Here is a 24,352-nt window from a genome sequence, read left to right on the forward strand (position 1 = left end):
AACATTGGTGGCCAGACCCTTAAGAGAATTTTTTTCTAATTCGTTCATGGGATTTTGGCATCACGGGCATATGTTATCCATCCCAAACTGCCCGATTGGCCATGTCAGTGGTTTAGTGTCAACCACATTGACCTGTATGGAGTAGGCCTTCCTCTGCTAATGGACCACGTGGACTTCTATTGACAATTGATGATAGTTGTGTTGCTAATCCATAATGAGACTAGCTTTCAATTCCAGATTTATTAACAGAGTTTAAATTCCACCAACTGTTGAGAAAGGATTTGAACCTGGGTCCTCAGTTCATTCCTATGGATTATCTAGGCTATTAGTCCAGTGATGTTACTGCCACCCCCTTCATTAATGGCTTAATTTTGTATTTCCATTGCACATTATCATAAAACACATAAGGGGGAAAGGGATCCTCAAGGCATTGTTTCCGCAGTTTGCAAGTCAAGGGGCCAGGGCTGTATAATATCTTTTGGAAGTAAATTTTAAATGATATTCTGATTCTCAAAGGGTGAGCTTTCCTGTATTCCTCTTCAGTTTACAATGACTGAAACTGGAGGCCTTGGGTGATATATGAGAGCTGAAGGCCAGACAGACCCTCAAGCCTGCTCCATCATTCAACTATGATCAGTGCCTCATCTACCTGATCTCCAATTTCTACTATCGAGTTTTGAGAAGATTTGTAGCTCAGGTTGACGTTCTGGATGTGAGTTTGCTCGCTGAGCTGGAAGGTTAGTTTTCAGACGTTTCGTCACCATTCTAGGTAACATCATCAGTGGGCCTCTGACGAAGCGATGGTGTTATGTCCCGCTTTCTATTTATCTGTTTAGGTTTCCTTGGGTTGGTGATGCCATTTCCTGCATTGGTGATGTCATTTCCTGTTCTTTTTCTCAGAGGATGGTAGATTGGCTCCAAATCAATGTGTTTGTTGATGGAGTTCCGGTTGGAATGCCATGCTTGTAGGAATTCTCGTGCGTGTCTCTGTTTGGCTTGTCCTAGAATGGATATGTTGTCCCAATCAAATTGGTGTCCTTCCTCATCTATATGTAAGGATATGAGTGATAATGGGTCATGTCGTTTTGTGGCTAGTTGATGTTCATGTATACTGGTGGCTAGCTTTCTGCCTGTTTGTTAGAAAGCTAGCCACCAGGATACATGAACATCAACTAGCCACAAAACGACATGACCCACTATTATTCATATCCTTACATACAGATGAGGAAGGACACCAATTTGCTTGGGACAACACATCCAACCAAGGACAAGCCAAACAGAGACACGCACGAGAATTCCTACAAGCATGGCATTCCAACCGGAACTCCATCAACAAATACATTGGCTCCAAATCAATCTACCATCCTCTGAGAAAAAGAACAGGAAATGACATCACCATCCCAAGGAAACCTAAACAGATAAATAGAAAGCGGGACATAACACCAGCGCTTCGAAGGAGGCTCACTGATGATGTTACCTAGAATGGTGACGAAACGTCTGAAAACTAACCTTCCAGCTCAGCGAGCAAACTCACATCCAGAATTTCTACTATTTCCATCTACTCAGGGATTGAGCATCTGCTACCCCACCTCCAAGTATTCAAAATTTGGAATTTTGAAAAATCCCAACAATCCTGAGTGAAGAAACACCACATCAATCTCATCTCAGTCCTAAATTAACGCCCCTTATTCTAAAGCTACAATCTCTCGTTCTGGACTCCCCAGTCTATGGAATCAGCATCTACCTCATCAAGCCCAATTCTGCTTCGATTATATCACCTCTCATTCACGAAAATCCGCAGAGAATATATAGACTGATTCTACTCAAACAAGAACAGAAAAGGCTGGAAAAATTTGAGCAGCAATTGAGTTCTGACACAAGTTAACATTTTAAGCCATTCCTGACTTGTTGAGAGTTTCCACCTTGTTTTTTGTTCATGGTTCAGATTTCCAGCATCTGCAGCGCTTTTCCTTTCTAATTCTACTTGATCTCTTCTTACAGGTTCACCTTGTCTCCTGAGGAAGGTTTAGGCACCTGGCTAAACCAGCAGTGAGGTTTACCTGAGGAAAATACTGATTAGGGACATAACCTCATTGTGAAGCTCTGAGCAAAGGTGGGAAGGGAGGCCTGTGAGTGTGCATCTATACCTTACGTCCCTCAAACTAAACAGTGGCAGGGACAAAACGACCGTGTCATTGAAAGATGGTGGGGGGGGGGGGGGGGGGGGCAATATACTTTACTCTAAAAGTCATATGCTCAGTACTGTTCCAGCACAGCAGTCTGTGTTGAATCCGTAAAATGTAAACAGTCCTAGTTGGGAAGCCTCAAACTTGCTGCACTTAATGAGAAAACATTTGTAGAGAATGAGTTAATCATTGTGAAAGCTTACTGCCCATCTCCAGCACTGGGAATTTTGCTCTATTTTAAACAAACAATAAAAGCCATCAAGTTGTTCAAAATGAGAGGGAAAGAATTTCACAAGCCAGTCTGACCCATTAAGCATGACAGCGCGTTTAAACATACTCTTGTAAACCTCTGTCTTACGATTTTACAAATTCATAAGCTCCCTGCAACGTGGAAGCAGGCCACTTAGCCCATCAAATCTGCATGGACCCGCTGAAGGGCATGCCACCCAGATCCAGACCCAGCCCCTGCTCCTACACCTACTCCATCCCCTTAACCATGCACTCCCCATGGTCAATCCACCTATTCTGTACATCTTTGTGACAAAACCACAGCACCAAAAGGACACCCACACAGACAGTCAAGAATGTGAATTGAACCTAGGTTCCAAGTGTTCTGACACAGCAGTGGTAACCACTGAGCCACTGTGCTGCCCCAGCAGTGAGGAGATGCTTGATTGCTGTTCACTAATTTCATCTGAAGAATTTGAACAGAAACACACTTCTAGCATGTGTATACTTTGACGAGAGATGTGTCTCCCATTTGTGTTTTGAATAGCAGCTCTGAGGAAAAATCTGTCAATTAACACTATTTTACATTTTTCAAACAAGCAACAATTCTCACTCTTTGGATGATTTACAGTAAAATCCACAACTGGTTCATGCAAGAGAATGTGCAGAATGCAGCATTTTTAATGTTAAAACCTTTCAACCAGATGCTATCAATTTCAATGGTGCCCAAATCCACGAGGATCCCATTTAATAATGAATACAATCTGGCTAATTCCTGCTCACTGAAGGTTCAGCCGTACAGTTGACGGAAAGACAGTCTTCCTTCATGAGGTACACAGATACTACAAAGTGACAAATCCTTAATTAAAAATATAGGAACGGGACGAGGTTGTTCAGCCCTTCAACCCTGTTCTGTGATTCAATGAGATTCCGGAATCTCTCTCTTGCTTCCATTTTTCCACCTTTGCTGCATACTCCTCAAACCTCTTCTTGAAAATAAACTTCAGTCTTAAGATTTCATTTGGCTTCGCTTTTTAAGAATCTCAATTTTTACCACCATTTATGTCTGACCCTTCCCGCCACTGGAGTTTAGGAGAGTGAGGATGACTTTACTGATGCGTATAAGATCCTGAATGGTCTTGACAAAGTGGATATGGAAATTACGTTTCCTCTTACAGGTGAGTCTGGACCTGGCAGAGGTAACTGTTTAAACATTACGCGTTTCCCTGTCAAGGCAGATGAGCAGAAATTATTTCTCTGAGGGGTGGATAACTTGTGATACTCCCTGCCTGAGAAGGCAGTACAAGTGAGGACATGAATACTTAAGGTGGCGATAGATAGATCCTTCTGAGGCAAGGGAATCAAAGACTCTTGTGGGGTCGATGGAAATTTGGAATTTAAATCACTCATGACCTTATTGAATGTAACAGCAGCCTTCAAGGGCCAAATGGTCTACTTCTGCTCCCACTTTATATATCCATACATATGCTCATAAGATTTCATTCCTTGATGGATAATGCTTAATTTTAAAAATTTTGCTCCTTGCTCTTGGATTGTGGAAAATCATTTTTTGCCATCTCCCTTTCAAATAACCATCACTTAAAACACCAAACAGCAGTCCCACACTACTGCCATCCTTTGCTTGACATGTTAATATTTGTGATAACTGATCAATGATGGTGGTTACATTACCCACAATACCTAGCTCTCCAGAAACTGGTCTACTTATTATAGTGTTTTGCATCAACTGGGGCAGTACTCCATGCTGGATGGATTGCAGGCCTATCATTTATAGGTTTGGTCAGTGTAACCTTTATCCCCTTAATTATGTGCAGCTGTGACTGACAGAATCCTCTGGCCTTCCAGGAATCTCCAAACACAGGAGCTCCAAGTCTCCAGTGAGGGTTTTGTAGATGCTCGTGGGATGTTAGTATTGCTGGCAAGGCTGGCATTTATTGCCTACCTCTAGGTTGCCCTTGAGAAGGTGGTGGTGGGCTGCTTTCTTGAATCACTGTAGTCCTTGTGCTGTAGGCAGACCCATGATGCACTTAGGGAGGGCATTTTGACCCAGCAACAGTGAAGCAACGGTGATATATTTCCAAGTCAGAATGGTGAGTGGTGTTCCCATGGATCTGCTGCTTTTGACCTTCTTGATGGAAGTGGTCATGGGTTTGGAAGTGCTGTCTAAGGATCTTTACTGAATTTCTGCAATGCATCTTGTAGATGGTACACACTGCTGCTACTGAGTGTCAGCAGTGGAGTGAGTGGATGCTTGTGGAACTGTTTGAGCTGTTCCATGCACAGCACAAAAAAAAGTTTATCACAGGATGTCATTAAGCAGTAGCTTCATCACTCAATTTGTGACCCAGCAACTTACACTAAAAATCCAAAGATCGGATTTTAAAATCAGACCCTGGGAGTTCTTCGTTGTGTTTTTCAATCTGGAAATAAAAAGCATGAAACTCTTGGGTCATAGTATGTGCTCCAATTGGTCCAATCCTGTCCCTTCAGGAAGGAAACTTACCTTGTATGGTCCACGTGCGACTCCAGACTCTCACCTGCATTATTGCTGTTAACTGCCCCTTGAAGTTCCAGGTGTACACAGTTTCCCCGATTTATTCCATCAAAAACCCTCTTCTTAACCTTCTCCAACAACAACAGAGCCAGCACCTCCAGCCTCAACACATAACTGAGGTCCCTCATCCCTAGTAATGATTCTGTTGCCCAAGGATCTGCAGGCTAGGTGGGCTAGCCGTGGGAAATGTGGGGTTACAGGGACACGGTGGGCGGCTGGGTGTAACTGGGATGCTCTTCAGAGGATTGGTGCAGACTCGAATGGACAAATGGCCTCTTTCTGTGGATTCTATGATTCTAAATCTGCTCTGCTGCCTTTGTAATATGGTATCATTAAATCATACAGAACAGACCCTTCAGCCCATTGAGTTGGTGTGGCCAAAATAATCCCCTACCGACACTAGTCCCACTTTCTGACACTAGGCCCATAACATTGAATGTTGTGACACTTCAAGTGCTCCTCTGAGCACACTTTGAGGTTTCACTCCTCCATTATCTCCCCAGGCAGTGCATTTCGCTCCCACCACCAACTGGGTGAAAAGATTTTTCCTCACGTGTCCTCGAAACCTCCTGTCTTTCATTTTAAAATTATGCCCCCTTGTTCTTGACCTTAAAACCACTGAGAACAGCTGATTTCTATCCACCCTGTACCTATCCCTCATAACCTTATACACCTCCATCAGGCTCCCCCCCCAACATTCTATGCTCCAAAGAAAACAACCCGAGGTTATCCTGCCTCTGGCTAAACAATCTTGTGCAGAAAGATCTCAAAGCTACTTCCTCCTTACAATGATGCTTAAACAATAACAAATGCATTGGTTTCCTTTCAATCTGTCTAACATTTCTACTTAGATTTCAGGGAATCACTCATTCAGAATGACGTGGTGGCTGTAAATTGCTCTGAGCTGTATCGAAGACATGGGTAAAGCTTCATAAAATGCAAGCTGTTTTCCTTATTTTCATTTTTTAAAAAAATGAACTCAACACAGCTCGCAGATTTTTGTGGGCAGTGCAGCCCACCTCACTAACTCTGTCAAAGCAACTGCATCCTTAAATAGTGTCTGGTAAATTCTTCAAACATTAACTACATCAAAATTCAAAATACTCAAGTAACCCAGTGGAATCTCAAAGAAGAAAATTTCAATACCAATTCAGGTTCCTTTGAAACAGGACAGACGAGATGGAGACAGAGACAAGAAAGACAGAAAAAGAGAGAGAGCCGGAGAGAGAGAGCGAGATGAGTGCAACAGCTAGAGAATGATGGCACACGGATCAGAAATAAACATGCACACATGAAAGAGAGAAAGAGAGATAAAGAGACAGTGCACATGAGAGAGAGAGAGAGAGAGAGAGGGAGAGAGATATGCAACATACAAGTGAGGCACGGTAGCACACATAAACAAAAGAGAGTTGTAGTTTGCATGCGCATGAATGAGAGAGCCGGCTGCAAGATAGAGAGAGATACACGGTGTATACAAAAGAGTGAGAGAATGGCAGCATTCTCGAGAGAAATGGTACCCAAAACAGTGTGTGAGGGGACAGAGGGTGTGAGAGAGAGACAGAGATGGAGAAGAAAGTGCAAGGGACAGAAGATGAGAGACAGGAGAGAGAAAGAGCCTGAGGAGGCAAGGACGAGAGCACGAATGCACAAGGAAGACAGACTGAGCGAGTGGTTTGGAGTGTGAGAGAGACAATGGTGGGGGTGGGGGAGCGGGAGAAGAAGGGTGAAAGAAAGGAGAGACAGTGCGAGAGCACAGAGGGCATAATAGAGGGTAGGAGGGCAAAGGAGGGAGACAGTGTGTGAGACAGAAATGGTGATGACAGCGAACAAGTACTTACGGACACAGGGAATGAGCTCGTTAAATCTTTCCTTAGGAAAGAGTGGGTTTTCCAATCCTCTGAAGTATAGCTTCAGAACCCCTGCGACTGAGTTAATGTCGTGGTTATCCTGATCATCAGCCAAAGGGTCTTCACCTATTTCAGAACAAGCAGAAACATCTGTACAAACAGCACCTGATGAGTGGTGAAAGGCTGTACACAATCTTTTAATGTAATCCACAACAACATTCAAAGAAGAGAGGACAGTTCTCCTGATCAATACTGTTCCTCAATGACCAAAGTTAAATGGAGCATGCACTTACTCATTGTAACTTGCTGTGTATAGATTGGCTGTCATGCTTGCCAAGAGCTCACACAACATGAAAAATAAAAATCTCTGGACATAAATTGAGCCGTCCTGAGGATGAGAGAAAGCACTTTCTGAATGCAAGATTTTATTCCATAGCATTTGGGGTAAAACTATCAACTGTTAAATGCCCTGGCGTAAGGAGCAAGTGCAGACTACAAAATATTGTTGTAGGTTCCTTTGGAGAGACTAGGCTAAATTAGGCAATCACTCACTGCTGAAATATTGGAAGCTAACACTAATTGCTAACATACCCTCTAAATGTCTGTCTAAACAGTCTTTGCCTGCACAAAAAAAAGTTGCTGGAAAAGCTCAGGAGATCCGGCTGCATCTGTGAAGGGAAAAAACAGAGTTAATGTCTCGGGTCCGGTGACCCTTCCTCAGAACTGATCGCGGCTGAGAAAACGTCCCAACCACCGGCAGTTCTGAGGAAGAGTCGCTGGACCTGAAACGTTAACTGTTTTGTTCTTCACAGATGCTGCCAGACCTGCTGAGCTTTTCCAGCAACTTTGTTTTATTCCTGATGTACAGCATCCACAGTTCTTTCAGTTTTTACGTAGTCTTTGCCTGCAGCTTTATGAACAGGTTGATGAAACCAAAAACCTTTTTGAGCTTTTTGATTTAATTAGTAAGAAACTCGGCCAATTGAAAATTTCATCCTTTGGTTTTTAGGCCTTTGGACAATAAAGGCATTTGTATTTTGTCCTGTTTCAAAGTATCATCTCTGCAGAGTGTTTGTTGTCTTTTACGTTGTGAAAGTGTGCTTGTGTTGTGATCAATACAGGATATAGTTCTAGTGTCCGATCATAGCCTAGATATTAACCAGTTTAGCCACTTTTTTGAGAAGTGAGTTTTGTTTACAATAATTAGATTTTTTTTAACGATGACAAAGAGGAAAATGGATCCATTTGCCCTTTTTCAGAGACTCCAATGGCAACAGGCTCACCTAAATAGTAACCCTAAGTAAGCTGCAGGCACTGGGAAGATGAATTAGGTGGGGTACAATGTGGATGATTGAGCTGACCCTACCTGGGATGAAACAGCTTAAAAAAACCCAGCTGCTCTTTTGATTCATAAATTGCATCTGATTAGCGTATGGTCTTCAAGAAAAATCAGCTGTAATCCAGACACTCCAGAATGAACAGTGCCTCACTGACAACCACACATGACTGGGAAACTTATGTCTTCCCCCACCACTGCAACTTGTCAAAATGAGAAAGTATCCTTAAAAATTCTAGCACTGACTTACTAGCCACATTAATCAAGTTGGTAAACTATTCCCAGGCGCAGGAGTCATTACAAAAGCAATTATCTCCCTAAAGCATCACAGGCAAGAGACATGTCTTATCAGAAGGCTGTAACATATTGCAATGCCAGAATAAATGCGAATGGGATATGGACGCTTACATGTTCCAGCTCTGCCTCACAGTCAATCGTTCGCAATTACTCACCTCGCTCAAATGAATTTTTGATATCATTGACTTCAGCCTGTGATCCAGGCACTCGGAAGATCCCCTGATGCTGAAGACCTGTAGACAAGACGGGGAACGGAGAAGTGAGAACGTGTCCAATTCATGGCTAATGCAACAGGTCAAACGTCAACATGTTGCTCAAAAAGAAATGACGGTGGTAACTTTGTAAGTACATTATTGGGTTCCAAGGGAACAACTTAACATGTCAGTGCGGATCTGGGCTGGACCATATGGCCCCTCAAGCCTTCAAGAAACCTCTTCTGACTGTGCCTTTCAAATCATGACTCTATCATCGAGAAAGAATAGAGTGGCAGATGCCTGGGATCAGCACCACTGGCATGGGGAACTCCCTCTCTAACAGCATCGTGGATAAACTCAAACACACGTGGACTGCAGCGGTTCAAGAAGGCAACTTACCACCAACTACTCCAGGGCAATTCGGGACAGGCAATAAATATTGGTCCAGCCAGCAATGCCCACATCCCATGAAAAAATTAAGCAAAGGTTGACATACATCTCAACTCCTTCTTCCCATTGCGTGTTCTCTAATGCATTTTATCCCCCAGAATGTATCCTGAGATTTGAACATACTTTCTGTGGTAGAGAATTCCAAAGATTCAACACTGTCTGAATTTCAAATGACTCCTGATCTCAGCTTTAAACAGCCAACCACTTATTTGAAGGTGTCTCTGTGGCACAGAAACATTTTCCCAGCATCTACCCTGTCTAAGACTCCTTCAGAAGGTTCATTACACACTGTTGATTCTTCTAAACTCCAGAGAATATAGTTCTGTTCAATCTCCCCTTAAATGATGTATCCTCTGATCTTAGGAACCAGTCCAGTGAACCCTCACTGCCTTCATTCTCAGGAAAGTACGTCTTATTATCGGCAAAAAGATCTTAACAGGAACATACCATATAGGTTGATAAATCGCACACAACTTTCCACAATCAGAGGAATGGTTTGTCCAGAGTCCTAGAAAAGGAAATTTGAAGGACCTTGTAATTGTCTGCAGAGGTCACGTCAGATCAGTGTACAAATATAAAGAGTGTCTGCTGCCAACGGGTCTTTTATCATCAGATAGATTAGATTGGTTTCTCATTTCTGAGGTAGATTCATGACACTGCATGAGCATTATCTATAACCATTGCAGTTCTTCACTGCAGAGGGCTCCATTGGATTTGGCCGTGGACTGTAAGGCCTTTTCCTCAACATCTGAGCTGCAAAGAATCCATTCACAGAATCAAATGCTGTGATACCCAGGCTCGGGCATGCACTAACAAGGTGTGTGGGGCTGTGCTCATCTGCTTGGCACATTCTCAATCCAGACTGGATCACTATTGGAAGAGTTGGCGCTGTGCTTCATTAGCACATTGGAGGCTTTAGCCTAGCAACTGCCAGCTCAAAGTGGGCTGGCACAGGGCTACACAGCAAAGGAGCTAGACTTCATGTCTCAAAGGACCCAATTGCACAGCAGGTCAATGACATGCGATATAGGGTAAAAGATGGAACAAAAAGGGTAATGACATATTCCTTGTGGAATTAAATGACAAACAAATGACAATTTGTTAAAATAAAAAGCGGAGCCTCAATCTTCTTGGAGACATTATATTCTTTGGCTTCTTACAAAACTACACTTCAACCTGTAATCAGAAAAAGCATGAGATGACAGACATTCTTTTTATTTGACTTGACTCATAAAAATGGGTTAGAAGTCTTGTTAATAAAAGAAGCAACGCAAGTAGGAAAATTAAACTGCGTAGAAGTCGAACGTTTGCAAGAGTCCAATGATTGGGACAATTTTCAATTCCTCTCTGCTCACTTGGCACTGATCCACCATTCCTGCTTTGTGAAATTTAATTTTCAAAGGGAGGGGTTGATCTGAAACGAAAACTGGGCTCCTCTCCCCAAACGGGCTACCTGACCTGCAGAGTGTTTTCCCAGATTTTCAGTTTTTATTTTAACTTTACGGCAGCTGTGGAATTATTGCTTTTAAGAAGCTGTTGCTATGCAGGTACTTTTCTGCCAAGAAGCTTCTGAAACAAGCGTGCAGCTTAGAGAATGACAAAACGTCCTCTACGTTCAGTTTTGAAGCATCACTGGAACTTTTACAAAGTTTGAAGTACCAGTTTTATTTGGAATAACTTGGCAGTGATTCTTTCCAGTGAATGAGTGCCTTCTGGTTCTCCAATCAACATCAGCTCAGGTGGATGTGGACCCTGAAGCAACAGTCCTGGCAGCATCTGTACAGACAGAAACAAAGCTAACGTTGAGTCTGGTAATGACGCTTCTTCAAAAGGAGGAAATGTTAACTCTGTCTCTCTCCACAGATGCTGCCAAACCTGCTGAGTTTCTCCAGCATCCTCTGTCTTTGTTTCAGATTTCCACCATCTGTAGTATTTTGCCTTTATTCAATGCAATAGGACCTGACCCAAGAGGTTTGACCCTGATTTTGTAAACATGACAGATTTCAATAGCATGGATTTTAATTGGAATGCCCATGTCTGTTACTGAACTGATGCAAACATTCTGGGTTATAATTTGCTCATTTGCTGTATGTTAACCCAGGCACATATGGCAAGCCCAGTTGCTTCACAATGGCACTGTACCTGGTTTCTGGCGTGAGAGTTTCTTCGTCCTCTGATAGGAGCAATGATAAGAGCGGAGGACGAAAAGGAAGATAGTGAGACAGACGGCAGCAAATACAGCAAAGGTGCAAGATACAGACAAGGGACCCCAATAAGAATCTTGAATATAATGTAAGTCCTTCTGGGGGCTATTGGCCCGCAAGAAATTAGCTCCCACTGACTCAGTTTCAAGGAGCAAACCATTATATTCTGGCTAAAGACAAAGCAGGTGGTCAAAACAGGTTTGAATATCGAGGGGTTTTCCTCAAGATCAAGGATGTCACTGCTTATGGGGTTTGTGCACCCAAGAAGTGCCAGTCTCATTAAATGCGTCAAGAAAGGGAGTTCAAATTTATCTAATTTTTGTGATCTACAAAGGGGGAAATCGAATTGCTTACAGATAAATTAACACAAAAATTGTACCTCCCTGTGGTTTCTCCGTGATCAAAAAGCATTGTGATTCTTGACTTGAGGAAAACAAATACAGAGACAGGAGCAGAAATAGGACTGAACATAACGGCAAACCCTCAAGCCTCTGGATTTAAACGGACAACATTCATGCCCCAAAGGAAAGGGCAGCCAAATGAGTTCGAGTGCCCTTAGAAAGTTTAACTTGAGGAGCAAGCCATTATGTTCTGACCGACGAGGTTTAAGATAGAGCTCTCCACTACCATCATACTTTGATGTCAGTACCTTAACGAACGTTTCCAAATCCCCATTAAACAACTTAGCATTATATTCTGATCGGGGCCTGGATTTCCTGGCTTTCTGAGGTTTAGGGGGCACATTTGGAGGCCTGAGAAGAGGATGGAACAGTTTGAAAACAACTTAATAAGTGTCAGTCAATGTGGTGCATCACTAGGAGCAACTGAAACCGTCAACATTCTACCATCGTCAGACATTAACTTGTGCGATTCAGAAACCACATGGCATCGCAGGAAACAGGGCTGACAATGTCTCAATCACTGGGAAATACACTGAGGACAATTCTCATAATGGCCTTGTTTTTAAAGCATTGTCATGTGATACATACGGATTCTAATCCATCGAGTGAACAATACCATCAGTCCAATCTTGAAATGGTACCTATATGACCCACGATTCTATTAATAAATATGATCTCTTAAACCAACTGCTTCACCTGGGTTTTCCACAGAAATAAACTAATCTTTCGATTGGGCTCTTTACCATTAAAATCCCATTGAGCCCATAGCTTGAGCAATATGGTTTCACCTTTGGGGTGGGCATTAATGGTGCAGTGACAAAATGGGGAATGGGCCTGATAATACAGCCTGTAAATTTAGGAGTGACATCAGGTAGCAGCATTTCACACAAGACGGGGGTGGAAATGTGTAACTTTTGCCCTGGATAGGTGGCTGAGACTGACGGTTCAATTGAAAACCACAAAACTGAGATTGGTAAATTTTTGTCAAACAAGGGCATGAAGAGTTTCGTGACTGAGATAGATACAGCGGTAGGAAGCCACTGATCCAATTGGACTAATGTGATAGATCTGAAGGCTGACTGATCCCATCCTGGTCTTCTGTCCCTTTCTACACTTCTTACTGCCTTGGGAAGACAGCTAATATAATCAAAGACCCCTCCCACCCTGCTCATAATCTCTTCCAACCTTTTCCCATATGACATAGAGTCATAGAGACGTACAGCACAGAAACAGGACCTTCAGTCCAACTTGTCCATGCTGACCAGATATCCTAAATTAATCCATTCCCATTAGCCAGAATTTGTCCCATATCCCTCCAAACCTTCTTATTCATATACCCATCAGAATGCCTTTCAAATGTTGTAATTGTACCAGCCCCCACCACTTCCTCTGACAGCTCATTCCATACGTGTACCACCCCCTGTGTGAAAGGGTTGCCCCTTAGGTCCCTTTTAAATCTTTCTCCTCTCACCTTAAACCTATGCCCCTCTAGTTTTGGGCTCCCCCACCCTGAGGAAATGACCCTGTTTATTTACCCTTTCCATGTCCCTCATGGTATTGTAAACTTCCACAAGGTTGCCCGTCAGCCCCCAATGCTCCAGGGAACACAGGCCCAGCCTGTTCAGCCTCTCTTTGTAGCTCAACCCCTCCAAACCCATTTTCTGAACCCTTTCAAGTTTAATAGCATCTTTCCTAATGCAAGGAGACCAGAACTGAACTCAGTATTGCAGAAGTGGCCTAACCAATCAAAAGCTTAAACACACATGACAACATATTCAAGAACAGCATCTTTCCCACTGGCTTTAGACTTCTGAATGGACCTCTCAAATTTTAAATGTAATGTTTATCTTGCTCTTTGTGTGCCTTCTCTGCAGCTACAACATTGTATTCCCCTATTCTATTACCCTAATGTACTTTGTATGGTATGATCCATCTATACTGCTCGTAAAACAAAACTTTTCACTCTATCTAGGTACATGTGACAATAATAAATCAAATCTAGTCAAATCAAATAATAGTTATGGGGAGAGCTGTAAAATAATTATTGTTTTCAGTAAACCATTGAGTTCAATGAGAAACAATGTAAAAAGTAAAGAAACACTTCAGCCAAGAGATGGTGTACTGTTCTATGTTCTATGGTGATGGAGGAATAGTTAATGCAATAGGTAAAGGGGTTATAATGTTTGACTTGGATCGAAAGTTGTCTCCTTCTGGCTGTGTCATAGATAATGAATGAAGAATTTACAAAAATGCTGACTTCTGTTTTCTCAACTTATTCACCTCTCACTGCCTCAGCTGACAGCTATCTGTTTGTCTACTGAGGAAAGTGCAATATCTTCCCTCTGATAATCCCTTAAACTAACAGCAGAGCCTTTCTCGATTACTTCCTGTCCTTTAATACTTTGAGTTAGAGTATTTTTGCCCCACTAAATGTCATGCTTGGATCTGAACCCGTGCCTTCAGAACCCTAACTCGGGGATTTATCCTGTGACATTATCCACAATTTATCGTAACCCCAAACTCCACTGTATTCATATTAGATGGTGAAATCTAGATTCAACAGAAGTCTGAAATAAAAAGCTAATCTCGTCGCGATTATAAAACTTGTCGATTTTTGGAAAAATTCATCTGGCTCACTAATGTTATTTGGGGGAGGAAATCTGCCATCCTTACCTGGTCTGATCTACATGTGACTCCAAAACCACAACAATATTGTTGACCCTTAACTGCCCTCTGGGCAATTAGGGATGGACAATAAATTGTGCCTGGCCAATAATATCCACATTCTGTGAGTGAATTAAAAAAAAGTGTTTCGAAGTGAATGCAACTTGAAATATATTAAGTCCTGAGGTGTCTGGGCAGGGTTGATGTGGAATGGTTAGCTCCACTTTTGGGAGAGTCCAGAACCAGGGATCATGGGTTTTAAAGTAAGTGGCTTTAAGAGACACGAGGAGAAGTCTTTCCTCAACAGAAGACTATGAATCTTTGGTACTGTCTTACTGAAAATGCAGTGAAAGCAGAGTCTTATTTTTTTTTAATATAGATGTTGATTGATTCATGATAAATAGAGGGAGATGAAAGAATCAAATGGAATCATAGAATCCACGTTGTGCAGAAGCAGGCCATTCAGCCCGTTAAGTACACAGTGACCCTCAGAACAGTACCTCACCTAGAACTACCTGCCTACCCTATCCCCATAACCCTGAATCTCCCATGGTAAATCCACCTAACGCGTACAGCCCTGGACAATGGGCAAGTTAGAATGGCCAAGCCACCTAACGTGCACATCTTTGGACTGTGTGTATTGGGGATGGACAGGAATATGGAGCAGTTAGATCAGCCATGATCTTAATGAATGACAGAGCAGGATCAAGGGGCAGAGTGACCTATTCCTTGCTCCCAATTTGTACATTTCTTTAATCCCAGGGCCATGAAGTGATGCCATTCTGGTCATTTGTCTCCTGCAATGCCAGCAAAGATTCCGCTTGAGGACTATCAAATTTTAGGGCTTGAACACCTCCTCCCACATCCTTTACCATCTCTACACCTCAGGTCCTATCATGACATAGACTGCTTTCAGCACAGCCAACCCCACTGCCATCTACTCATTGCTTCCATGATCAAATGTTCTCATTCCCTGGCCTACCATCAGCCATCTTTTTGTCTCTCTCTCTGTCTCTGGGCTCCGTCTCTACCTGTCCTTGTACTCCTATCACATGTGCGATCCCTCATTACCACCATAAATACCACCTTTACCCATCAGTTTTGAAGAAAGGTCCCTGGATGTGAAACATTAACTGTTTTCTCTGTCCACAGATGCTGCCAGTCCTACCGAGTTCCTCCAGCAATATTTGTTCCCATTCCAGATTTCCAGCATCTACAGTTCTTTTTTTTTTAATGTTTGACTCTAAGCTTCAGGTCAGAATATGACAAATAGGAGAGCAAAGAGGCTTTAGAATCAATATATTATTCCTTAGTTTTTAACCACAATAAATATCTCAGCAAAAATTTCCACTTGACGCTCAACCAGATTGAGATTGCCTGGCAATGGACCAGGGACAGGTAATCTGGGCAGCTAAATTCATTGAAGCCCACTGACTGATAAAACTGCAGTGTTAGTGTCTATTGTCCTTTCCTAACTCATCCAGAGTTATAGAGTCAGAGTTGTACAGCATGGAAACAGACCCTTTGGTCCAACTAGTCCATAATCCCAAATTAAACTCATTCCACCTGCCTGTGCTGGGCGCATAATCCCTCCAAACCTTTCCTATTCATGTATTTATCCAAATGTCCTTTAAAGGTTGTAAATGCACCCTCAGTCACCACTTCCTCTGGACGTTCATTCTACACACAAACCAGTCATTGTAAAAAAAATTGCTCTTCATCCTTGCCTTTCACATCTTTCTCCTCTCACTTTAAAGATATGCCCCTTAGCCTTGAAATTCCCCACCCTCTGGAAAAGACACCTGACATTATCCATACCTCTCATGATTTTATAAAACCAATAAGGTCACCCCTCAACCTCCTGCGCTCCAGTGAAAAAATTTCCAGCCTATCCATCCTCTCCTTATAACACAAACCCTCCATTCCCAGTAACATCTTTTCATACCCTCTCCAAGTTAATAATATCCTTCCCATAACAGGATGAACAGAACTGGACACAGTACTCCTAAACAGGCCAACTGTAAGTGAGCAGTTAAAAATCTAAAAGGCCATTCCAAATGGAAGGCACGCAACAGTTTTTCACTAGGATCCTGGACACATTCTCCTCTCTCAGTGAATGGACCTACTCTCACCTGGTTTGAATTCTTACTCATTGACAGTCTTCACTGGATACACCAGTGGAAGCACCTCCAGCAGGAACTTCTCTTCTTGACACACACCTATTTAAAACCTTTGCTTCCTCACCTCCACCACCCCCCCGCACTCTCAATTTCTCATATCATTCCAAAACACACTGCAATGTTGCACATGGGCACTGATGGCAGCTAGCTCTGCTTTACATGGTCTCTCTCAAACCACACCACTTCTATGCTGCCCGACAGTCTTGGAAGAACCAGAATATCCTACAATGAAACAACAGCAAGACCGAAGCATTCACCTTCAGTCCTACAGCATTATTGTAAATCACTGGAACTGTGAGCTGCAAAGCCAGTGTGGAACACCAATATCATGAGATGATGTATTTTGAGCTCAGTTGCTAACAGTACTAATGTAACATTCTTGCAAACCCAGTCATTTTGTATTATGGATTCAGAAACACAGATACATCAAGCGTTAAATACTCCCAGTTTCAACAGACTGCAATATAACACGTGCACCCACAGATACAGGTAGAGGGAAACGTTTACGCAGATGCACAAAATACACACGTACGAACATGCAAATACACAGACACATGGAGATGTGCGTACATGGACATCCATCCACACATAAGCGCATGTACATACAGACACATGGATACACACACACATGTACATGCACTGACTTACAAAAAAAATGTAAACACAGACATAGAAACAGACTTGTGCACTGACACAGGGACACATGTACACACAGATACATGCTCACAGACAGAGACACTGACACGTGTGCGCACACACACACACACACACACACACACACAGACATGTGAACATGCAAACAGTAATCACACTTAAATCACACAGTGGCTTGCATACAGAGAGATGCATGCGTGCAATCAAACAGGCAGGTTCAAAGTTCCCTAAAGAAATGACCATGACCATTTCCCTACCTTGTGGTCATGAAGTCACTCTTCTGGCCTAAAGAGAAAAAGGAAAGAGATTTTGTTTGTGGAGTTGTGCTGGGAGTACAGGAAGCTGATCAGAGACACAGACTAACCCAGGCCTTGCTCCCTAATCACCAGGTTAAAAAGTCAGGCTTTGAGATGTTGACACATGGAGCCATGAGAGATCATCTGATCAGCCTTGGAAACCTGTCTTCCAACTCTGACTGGAAAAATGATACACTCTTACCTTTGGAGGTGATCCCCATGTGATTCTCCACACTGTCAGCTTTTCTTCCTGCTGCAGACCGGACTAGGCCAGACCAGGCCAGGCCAGGCCAGCAATCCACACTGGGAGCAGACTGCATCAACATTGGGACCACAATCACTTCTGTCAATGTTAGTTGCCACACTGCAGGGGTAAGTAGGGCGCCAGGTGGGTGAGAGGCATAGGGAGGGTGCCAGGTGAGTAGGGTTCCACATGGGTGGGAGTGTAGATGGAGTGGCAGGTAGTTGGGGGCGTTTAGGAAGGGTGCCCACAGGTAAGGGGATGGGTAGGGTGCCAGGTGGGTAGGGTCTCACTTGGGTGGAGGTTTAGGTAGACTGCCAGGTGGGTGAGGGGATGGGTAGGATGCCAGGTAGGGAAGGATGATTGATAGGGTGCCATGTAAAAAGGTGATTGTTTAAGTCAGGTTAGGGATGGGTGGTGGGGTCATTGGATTGGGAGAAATCTGGAGGTTATTAGAGTGGGTCCAGCCACAGAATAGTGATCTTGGGGAACAGAATGGTGGGGTACGGCGTTGGATTTGGTTCAAGTCCCTGGCAGGGGTATGGGGAGGGGGAGGGGGAATGGTGTAGTCAGTGAGCGGGCAGGGGATGTCATGCAGCGTGTTTGGTGCAAGTTTAAATGGTCCAGAACCCTCCTAAACCTTCTGACTCTAATTCCAAACTGGTGTCTCTCAGGGTGGGGGGGAAGGGAGAGTGGTCCAGGAGCCCAGCAATAGCCTATTTGGGGATTCAACTTCCCAGGCCACAACTTTGCATCAGGGACGTCTGAATGTTTCAGACCCAAAGTATCAGGTTAGCTGGAAGACATGGTCATTGTGGTTCTAACACGGGCTGTTACAAGAAGTGCTACTCAAAAAAAGAAACAAACACACATTCTTGTAAGCATGGATCGAAGATTATTAAATGTACCAGCCAAAGATTGCACATCACACCCAAACTCAATCATCTCTCCAAATGCTTCAATATGTCCAATTTCATCAACAGAATTTAAGCTAATGCAGCTAAGAATCAAGGCTTGCACATTTTCTAAATTAAATGGAGGGGAAAAAGTGTTATTGCAAGAGAGTAGCACTTAGCAAATACAGGGACAGCAAGAACTGCCGATGCTGGAGTCAGAGACAACAAAGTGTGCAGCTGGAGGAACACAGCAGGCCAGGCAGCATCAGAGGAGCAGGAAAGCTGACGTTTCGGGTTGGGACACTTATTCAGAAATCTCTGAAATTTCTGAAGGAGGGTCCTGACCCGAACGTCAGCTTTCCTGTTCCTCTGATGCTGCCTGGCCTGCAGTGTTCCTCCACCTCCACACTTTTTTTTAGCACTTAGCAAATATCTTTTCAGCTGCGTTTTGTGAAAATAGAGCACCATGATTTGATTTCAGGATAAATACCATTGACAAAGCCACTGCCATAAATGCAGTGTGGTAACAAGATTAAGTGGATTTTTTTAAGGAAAGGGTGTATTTGCTTTTAAATTGAGTTTAGGAGGGTATTGGTGAGGGTGGTTCCAATACTGTAGCAAACAAATGCTTGAGTACGTAAGAAGACTTAAGGGGGAAATCTCACTGCCGTGTTTAGGTTAAAATATTCACTAAAACCTGTCCCCTGGCTATGGGCATGGAAATTGAGACTGTAAATGGAGTTGGAAGACAATCCTGTGATAATGGGAACTGCAGATGCTGGAGAATCCAAGATAATAAAGTGTCCATCATGGGCCTCCTGCAGTGCCACAATGATGCCACCTGAAGGTTGCAAGAACAGCAACTCATATTCCGCTTGGGAACCCTGCAGCCCAATGGTATCAATGTGGACTTCACCAGCTTCAAAATCTCCCCTTCCCCCACCGCATCCCAAAACCAGCCCAGTTCGTCCCCTCCCCCCCCCCCCACTGCATCACAAAACCAGCCCAGCTCGACCCCTCCCCTCACTGCATCCCAAAACCAGCCCAGCCTGTCTCCGCTTCCCTAACCTGTTCTTCCTCTTACCCATCCCTTGCTCCCACCTCAAGCCGAGCCTCCATTTCCCACCTACCACCTCATCCCACCTCCTTGACCTGTCCGTCTTCCCTGGACTGACCTATCCCCTCTACCTCCTCACCTATACTCTCCTCGCCACCTATCTTCTTTTCTCTCCATCTTCGGTCGCCTCCCCCTCTCTCCCTATTTATTCCAGTTCCCTCTCCCCATCCCCCTCTCTGAAGGAGGGTCTAGGCCAGAAACGTCAGCTTTTGCGCTCCTGAGACGCTGCTTGGCCTGCTGTGTTCATCCAGCTCCACACTTTGTTATCTTGGAAGACAATCCTGCTGTGTTCTAATCAAAAAGTAGAACAGATTCAGAGGGCTGAACGACCTCATCCTTTTGCAGAATCTTACAGAATTACAGCAGTGTTATGGCATGGAAGGAGGCCATTCGGCCCCAGTGTGGCTACAACATTACAACTTTGGGAAGACTCATTTTAAAAAAAAGAACAACAAATTGGGTCTTGCTGTACCTTGGCGTGTGGATGCCAGTGGGATTTGGGAAGATGTTGGGAGCTGATCTCACTCCAAATGGCATGAAAGGAGAAATCACGAGAGACAGAGACAGAGAGGCCCACAGCCCCGGACAACGGCGGCTTACCTTCCCCGAGGGTGTGGTGTAACAGGTCCTGCTTCGCCTGCAGCTTCATGATGAGGTTGCTGCCCTCGAGGTACTCTTTGAGTTTCTGTTGAGAACAGAGATGATGCATGTTCATGTGAGAACCATTCCGTGGAGCCTACTTTCACATCGCAAACAGGCAAAGATACGCACCATGAAATAGAACTGCTCAGTTTCTTGCTGATTGGCTCGTCTTTTCGCAATGCTTGGCTTGCTCAGGTAAGTTTCGGACACTGTGGATTTGACTGACTCTGTTGACCGGCTGTGCTGGAAACACTCTGAGACATCATAATCCTCAATGGTCACCATGTCCTGTATTGTCTGCAGAGTTGCTTCCATTGTCTTTTTGACCTAGAGAGAGTGGAAGAGCTTACAGTCCTGCAACACAACCTCAGCCCTCCCAAAGTGCTCCATCCCCAATTTCAGCAGGGTCATTCTCACAAGAGGGCTTAACAGGAGAGATACCAAGAGGCTGCTTCTCTACGGGCCAGAGGACTGGACCATTTTGGACCAAGAGAAGGAGAAAATCTCTTCATCCAAAGCATTGTGAAGCACTGGAATCCTCTCCTCCAGAGGATTATGGATACCTGGTCATCGGAGTATATTTAAGATTAAATTCAACAGATTTCGATAATGTCGCTGATTAGAAAATATCTAAAAGGCAGGCAGCAAAACAAAACAAATACCTGTCGACAATCCAAGATAACAAAGTGTGGACCTGGATGAACACAGCAGGCCCAGCAGCATCTCAGGAGCACAAAAGCTGACGTTTCGGGCCTAGACCCTTCATCAGAGAGGGGGATGGGGTGAGGGTTCTGGAATAAATAGGGAGAGAGGGGGAGGCGGACCGAAGATGGAGAGAAAAGAAGATAGGTGGAGAGGAGAGTATAGGTGGGGAGGTAGGGAGGGGATAGGTCAGTCCAGGGAAGACGGACAGTTCAAGGAGGTGGGATGAGGTTAGTAGGTAGGTAGGTAGGTGCGGCTTGGGGTGGGAGGAAGGGATGGGTGAGAGGAAGAACCGGTTAGGGAGGCAGAGACAGGTTGGACTGGTTTTGGGATGCAGTGGGTGGAGGGGAAGAGCTGGGCTGGTTGTGTAGTGCAGTGCGGGGAGGGGACGAACTGGGCTGGTTTAGGGATGCAGTTGGGGAAGGGGAGATTTTGAAACTGGTGAAGTCCACATTGATACCATTGGGCTGCAGGGTTCCCAGGCGGAATATGAGTGGCTGTTCCTGCAACCTTCGGGTGGCATCATTGTGGCAGTGCAGGAGGCCCATGATGGGCATGTCATCTAGAGGATGGGAGGGGGAGTGGAAATGGTTTGCGACAACCAGCCCAGCTCTTCCCCCCCACCCACTGCATCCCAAAACCAGTCCAACCTGTCTCTGCCTCCCTAACTGGTTCTTCCTCTCACCCATCCCTTCCTCCCACCCCAAGCCGCACCCCCATCTACCTACTAACCTCATCCCACCTCCTTGACCTGTCCGTCTTCCCTGGACTGACCTATCCCCTCCCTACCTCCCCACCTATACTCTCTCCACCTATCTTCTTTACTCTCCATCTTCGGTTCACCTCCCCCTCTCTCCCTATTTATTCCAGTTCCCTCTCCCCATCCCCCTTTCTGATGAAGGGTCCAGGCCTGAAACGTCAGCTTTTGTGCTCCTGAGATGCTGCTTGGCCTGCTGTGTTCATCCAGCCTCACATTTTATTATCTTGGAATTCTCCAGCATCTGCAGGTCCCATTATCTCTGATACTATTTTAACCTGTCGACATTCACATTATTTTGGGATTGCCATATGGGGGAAACAATTAGATAATATGCAAACAAACAATTTTTTTTTTCAGTTCATAGGAGTTTAAAAGTTTTTTTCTCCAGTTTAGTACAGGTAATAATTCAGACAAAACACAGGCTTTTGTCCAATTAACAGTTTTGCAGATTTCTGGCCTGTAGAAATTTGATGGGCTATTTGAAGGCTTCCAGTCGATCGTTGTCTTACTGAGACTGAAGCCAGTTTATCATCTCGTTTATTCATGGTTTAAAAATGTAGAGATGGAATGGCAAATCTTTGCAGAAGACAGCAAATTTCGCTGACTTAGAACATGGAAAAGCAAGTTCTCAAACTAACATTTGTGAAAGGGTGATGAATGCAAAATTGCTAAGAAAGGTAATGTCACCCACACACTAAAACAGAGATAGCCACAGAGTCTGCCACGTCTTCTCTAGGACAGAAAGAAATTCTCAGCACCACACTTTAGAAGGATGTATAGTCTTGAGACAGAAGGACTTCACAAAGGATTGATGAGAAAGGGTCAAGGGATGTGATGCTTCAGATAGAAGGATAGTTTGGAGCTGTGGGAGTTCTCATTGGCAATGGCAAGATTGAGGGGAAATGTCATTGAGGCATATGTCATGATGGTCTAAACTGTGTGGATGAAGAGAAACATGTTCCCATTTGCTGAAGATTCATGAACCAGAGGACACAAATTTAAGGAATTTACAAAAAGAGCCAAAACTGAGGGATGAAGTTGGTTTAAATGCAGTGAGTGGTTAAGATCTGGAATGTACTGAGTCAATGGGTGGGAGGCAGATTCAATTGTGGTTAAAAATGGGCATTGGATAACCATCTGAAGGGGGGGGAAAATAGTTGAAAGAATGCAGGGAAAGGTCCTGTGAGGGGGAATGACCTACATCGGTTATGGAGAGTCAAAATGGGTTCAATGAGCTGAGTGGTCAGAAAACACAAGGAACTACTGTGAATGTATCGGTTAGAAGTGCTTTATGTGACAGTGGCTTAGTGGTCAGCGTTGCTGCCTCAAAGGGCCAGGGACCTTGGTTCAATTCCACTGTCTGAGGGTAGTTTCTCCTTGTGTTTGTGTGGGTTTCTTCTGGTTTCCTCCCATAGTCCAAAGATATGTAGGTTCGGTGGATCAGCTAAATTGCCATGTTGTGTCGGCTAGTTGGGTTAGCCACAGGGAAATGCAGGATTGTAGGGAGGGGAGTCTGGGTGGAATGATCTTTGGGAGCGTTGTGTAGACTTGACAAGTCTGCTCCCACACTGTCAGAATTCTAAAGTGCAAACACTATTGTTTAATTTGGTGCACAGCAAGGTTCCACAAAAAACAAGATAAGCAGTTAATCAATTTTACTTTGCTTTTTTATAAAAGTGATGTCTATTGTCAACACCAAGAGAAGGCTCTGTTCATCTCTGAACAATGTTAGAATTGTTAATCATTCCCTGAAGCAGCTGGGTAGAATCTTGGTTTATTGTCTCAATCATCTAGGGGAGGCAATGGCCTAGTGGTATTATCACTAGACAGTTAATCCAGAGATTTAGATAATTTTCTGGGGACCCAGATTTGAATCCTGCCACAGCAGATGGTGGAATTTGATTTCAATAAATATCAGGAATTAAGAATCTAATGATGACCATGAATCTATTGCCGATTGCCAGGAAAAACCCATCTGGTTCAGTAATGTCCTTTAGGGAAGGAAACTGCCATCCTTACCTAGTCTGGCCCTCACGTGACTCCAGACCCACAGAAATGTGGTTGTCTCTTAGCTGCCCTCTGGGCAATTAGAGATGGGCAATAAATGCTGGCCTAGTCAGTGACGCCCACATTAAAAAAAAACTGAGCGCCTCTGACAATGCAGCACTCCCCAGTACCACACAAAGGCTTTAAATCCTGGTCTGACAGTTGAACATGTTGTTGAGAGGCAAGCGTGAAACTGAGAGTCAGTTGGTATCACATGACTTCCTGACCCTCAGACAATCTTAAAGGAATCATATCTCCAAAATACTTGGTAACACCCTGTTGTATCAGAGTATGCTAGGTGAAATAACCTGACTTAAATTTGAGTCTTAAGGGTGCTAATGGCTTGAGGCTGGGGGTGTAAGGGCAGAGAAGGGGGCTTTTCCAAAACTAACTTGTGAATGTTACTCTGCGTGTGCTTGTCCATCAGCATGGCTGG

General features: G+C 44.0%; 1 protein-coding gene across 5 annotated transcripts in view; it reads right to left on the reverse strand.

Annotated features, from left to right (window-relative positions):
• LOC125460846 (SLIT-ROBO Rho GTPase-activating protein 1-like) overlaps positions 1 to 24,352 on the reverse strand; it is a 269,583-nt gene that overhangs the window by 45,726 nt on the left and 199,505 nt on the right. For 3 of the 5 annotated variants that reach the window (XM_048548951.2, XM_048548948.2, XM_048548949.2), the window contains exons 9-15: positions 20,538 to 20,735; positions 20,367 to 20,451; positions 17,474 to 17,501; positions 11,967 to 12,069; positions 9,561 to 9,621; positions 8,625 to 8,702; positions 6,828 to 6,962 (exon numbers count right to left, since the gene is read on the reverse strand). In XM_048548951.2, coding sequence (XP_048404908.1) covers positions 6,828 to 6,962; positions 8,625 to 8,702; positions 9,561 to 9,621; positions 11,967 to 12,069; positions 17,474 to 17,501; positions 20,367 to 20,451; positions 20,538 to 20,735 — 688 coding nt within the window. Of the gene's footprint in view, positions 1 to 6,827; positions 6,963 to 8,624; positions 8,703 to 9,560; positions 9,622 to 11,255; positions 11,287 to 11,966; positions 12,070 to 17,473; positions 17,502 to 20,366; positions 20,452 to 20,537; positions 20,736 to 24,352 lie in introns of those variants that run through there. The other 2 variants (XM_048548950.2, XM_059652548.1) reach the window with 2 other exon arrangements.

The sequence above is a fragment of the Stegostoma tigrinum genome, chromosome 18 (assembly GCF_030684315.1).
Source record: "Stegostoma tigrinum isolate sSteTig4 chromosome 18, sSteTig4.hap1, whole genome shotgun sequence".
NCBI classification, from domain to species: domain Eukaryota; kingdom Metazoa; phylum Chordata; class Chondrichthyes; order Orectolobiformes; family Stegostomatidae; genus Stegostoma; species Stegostoma tigrinum.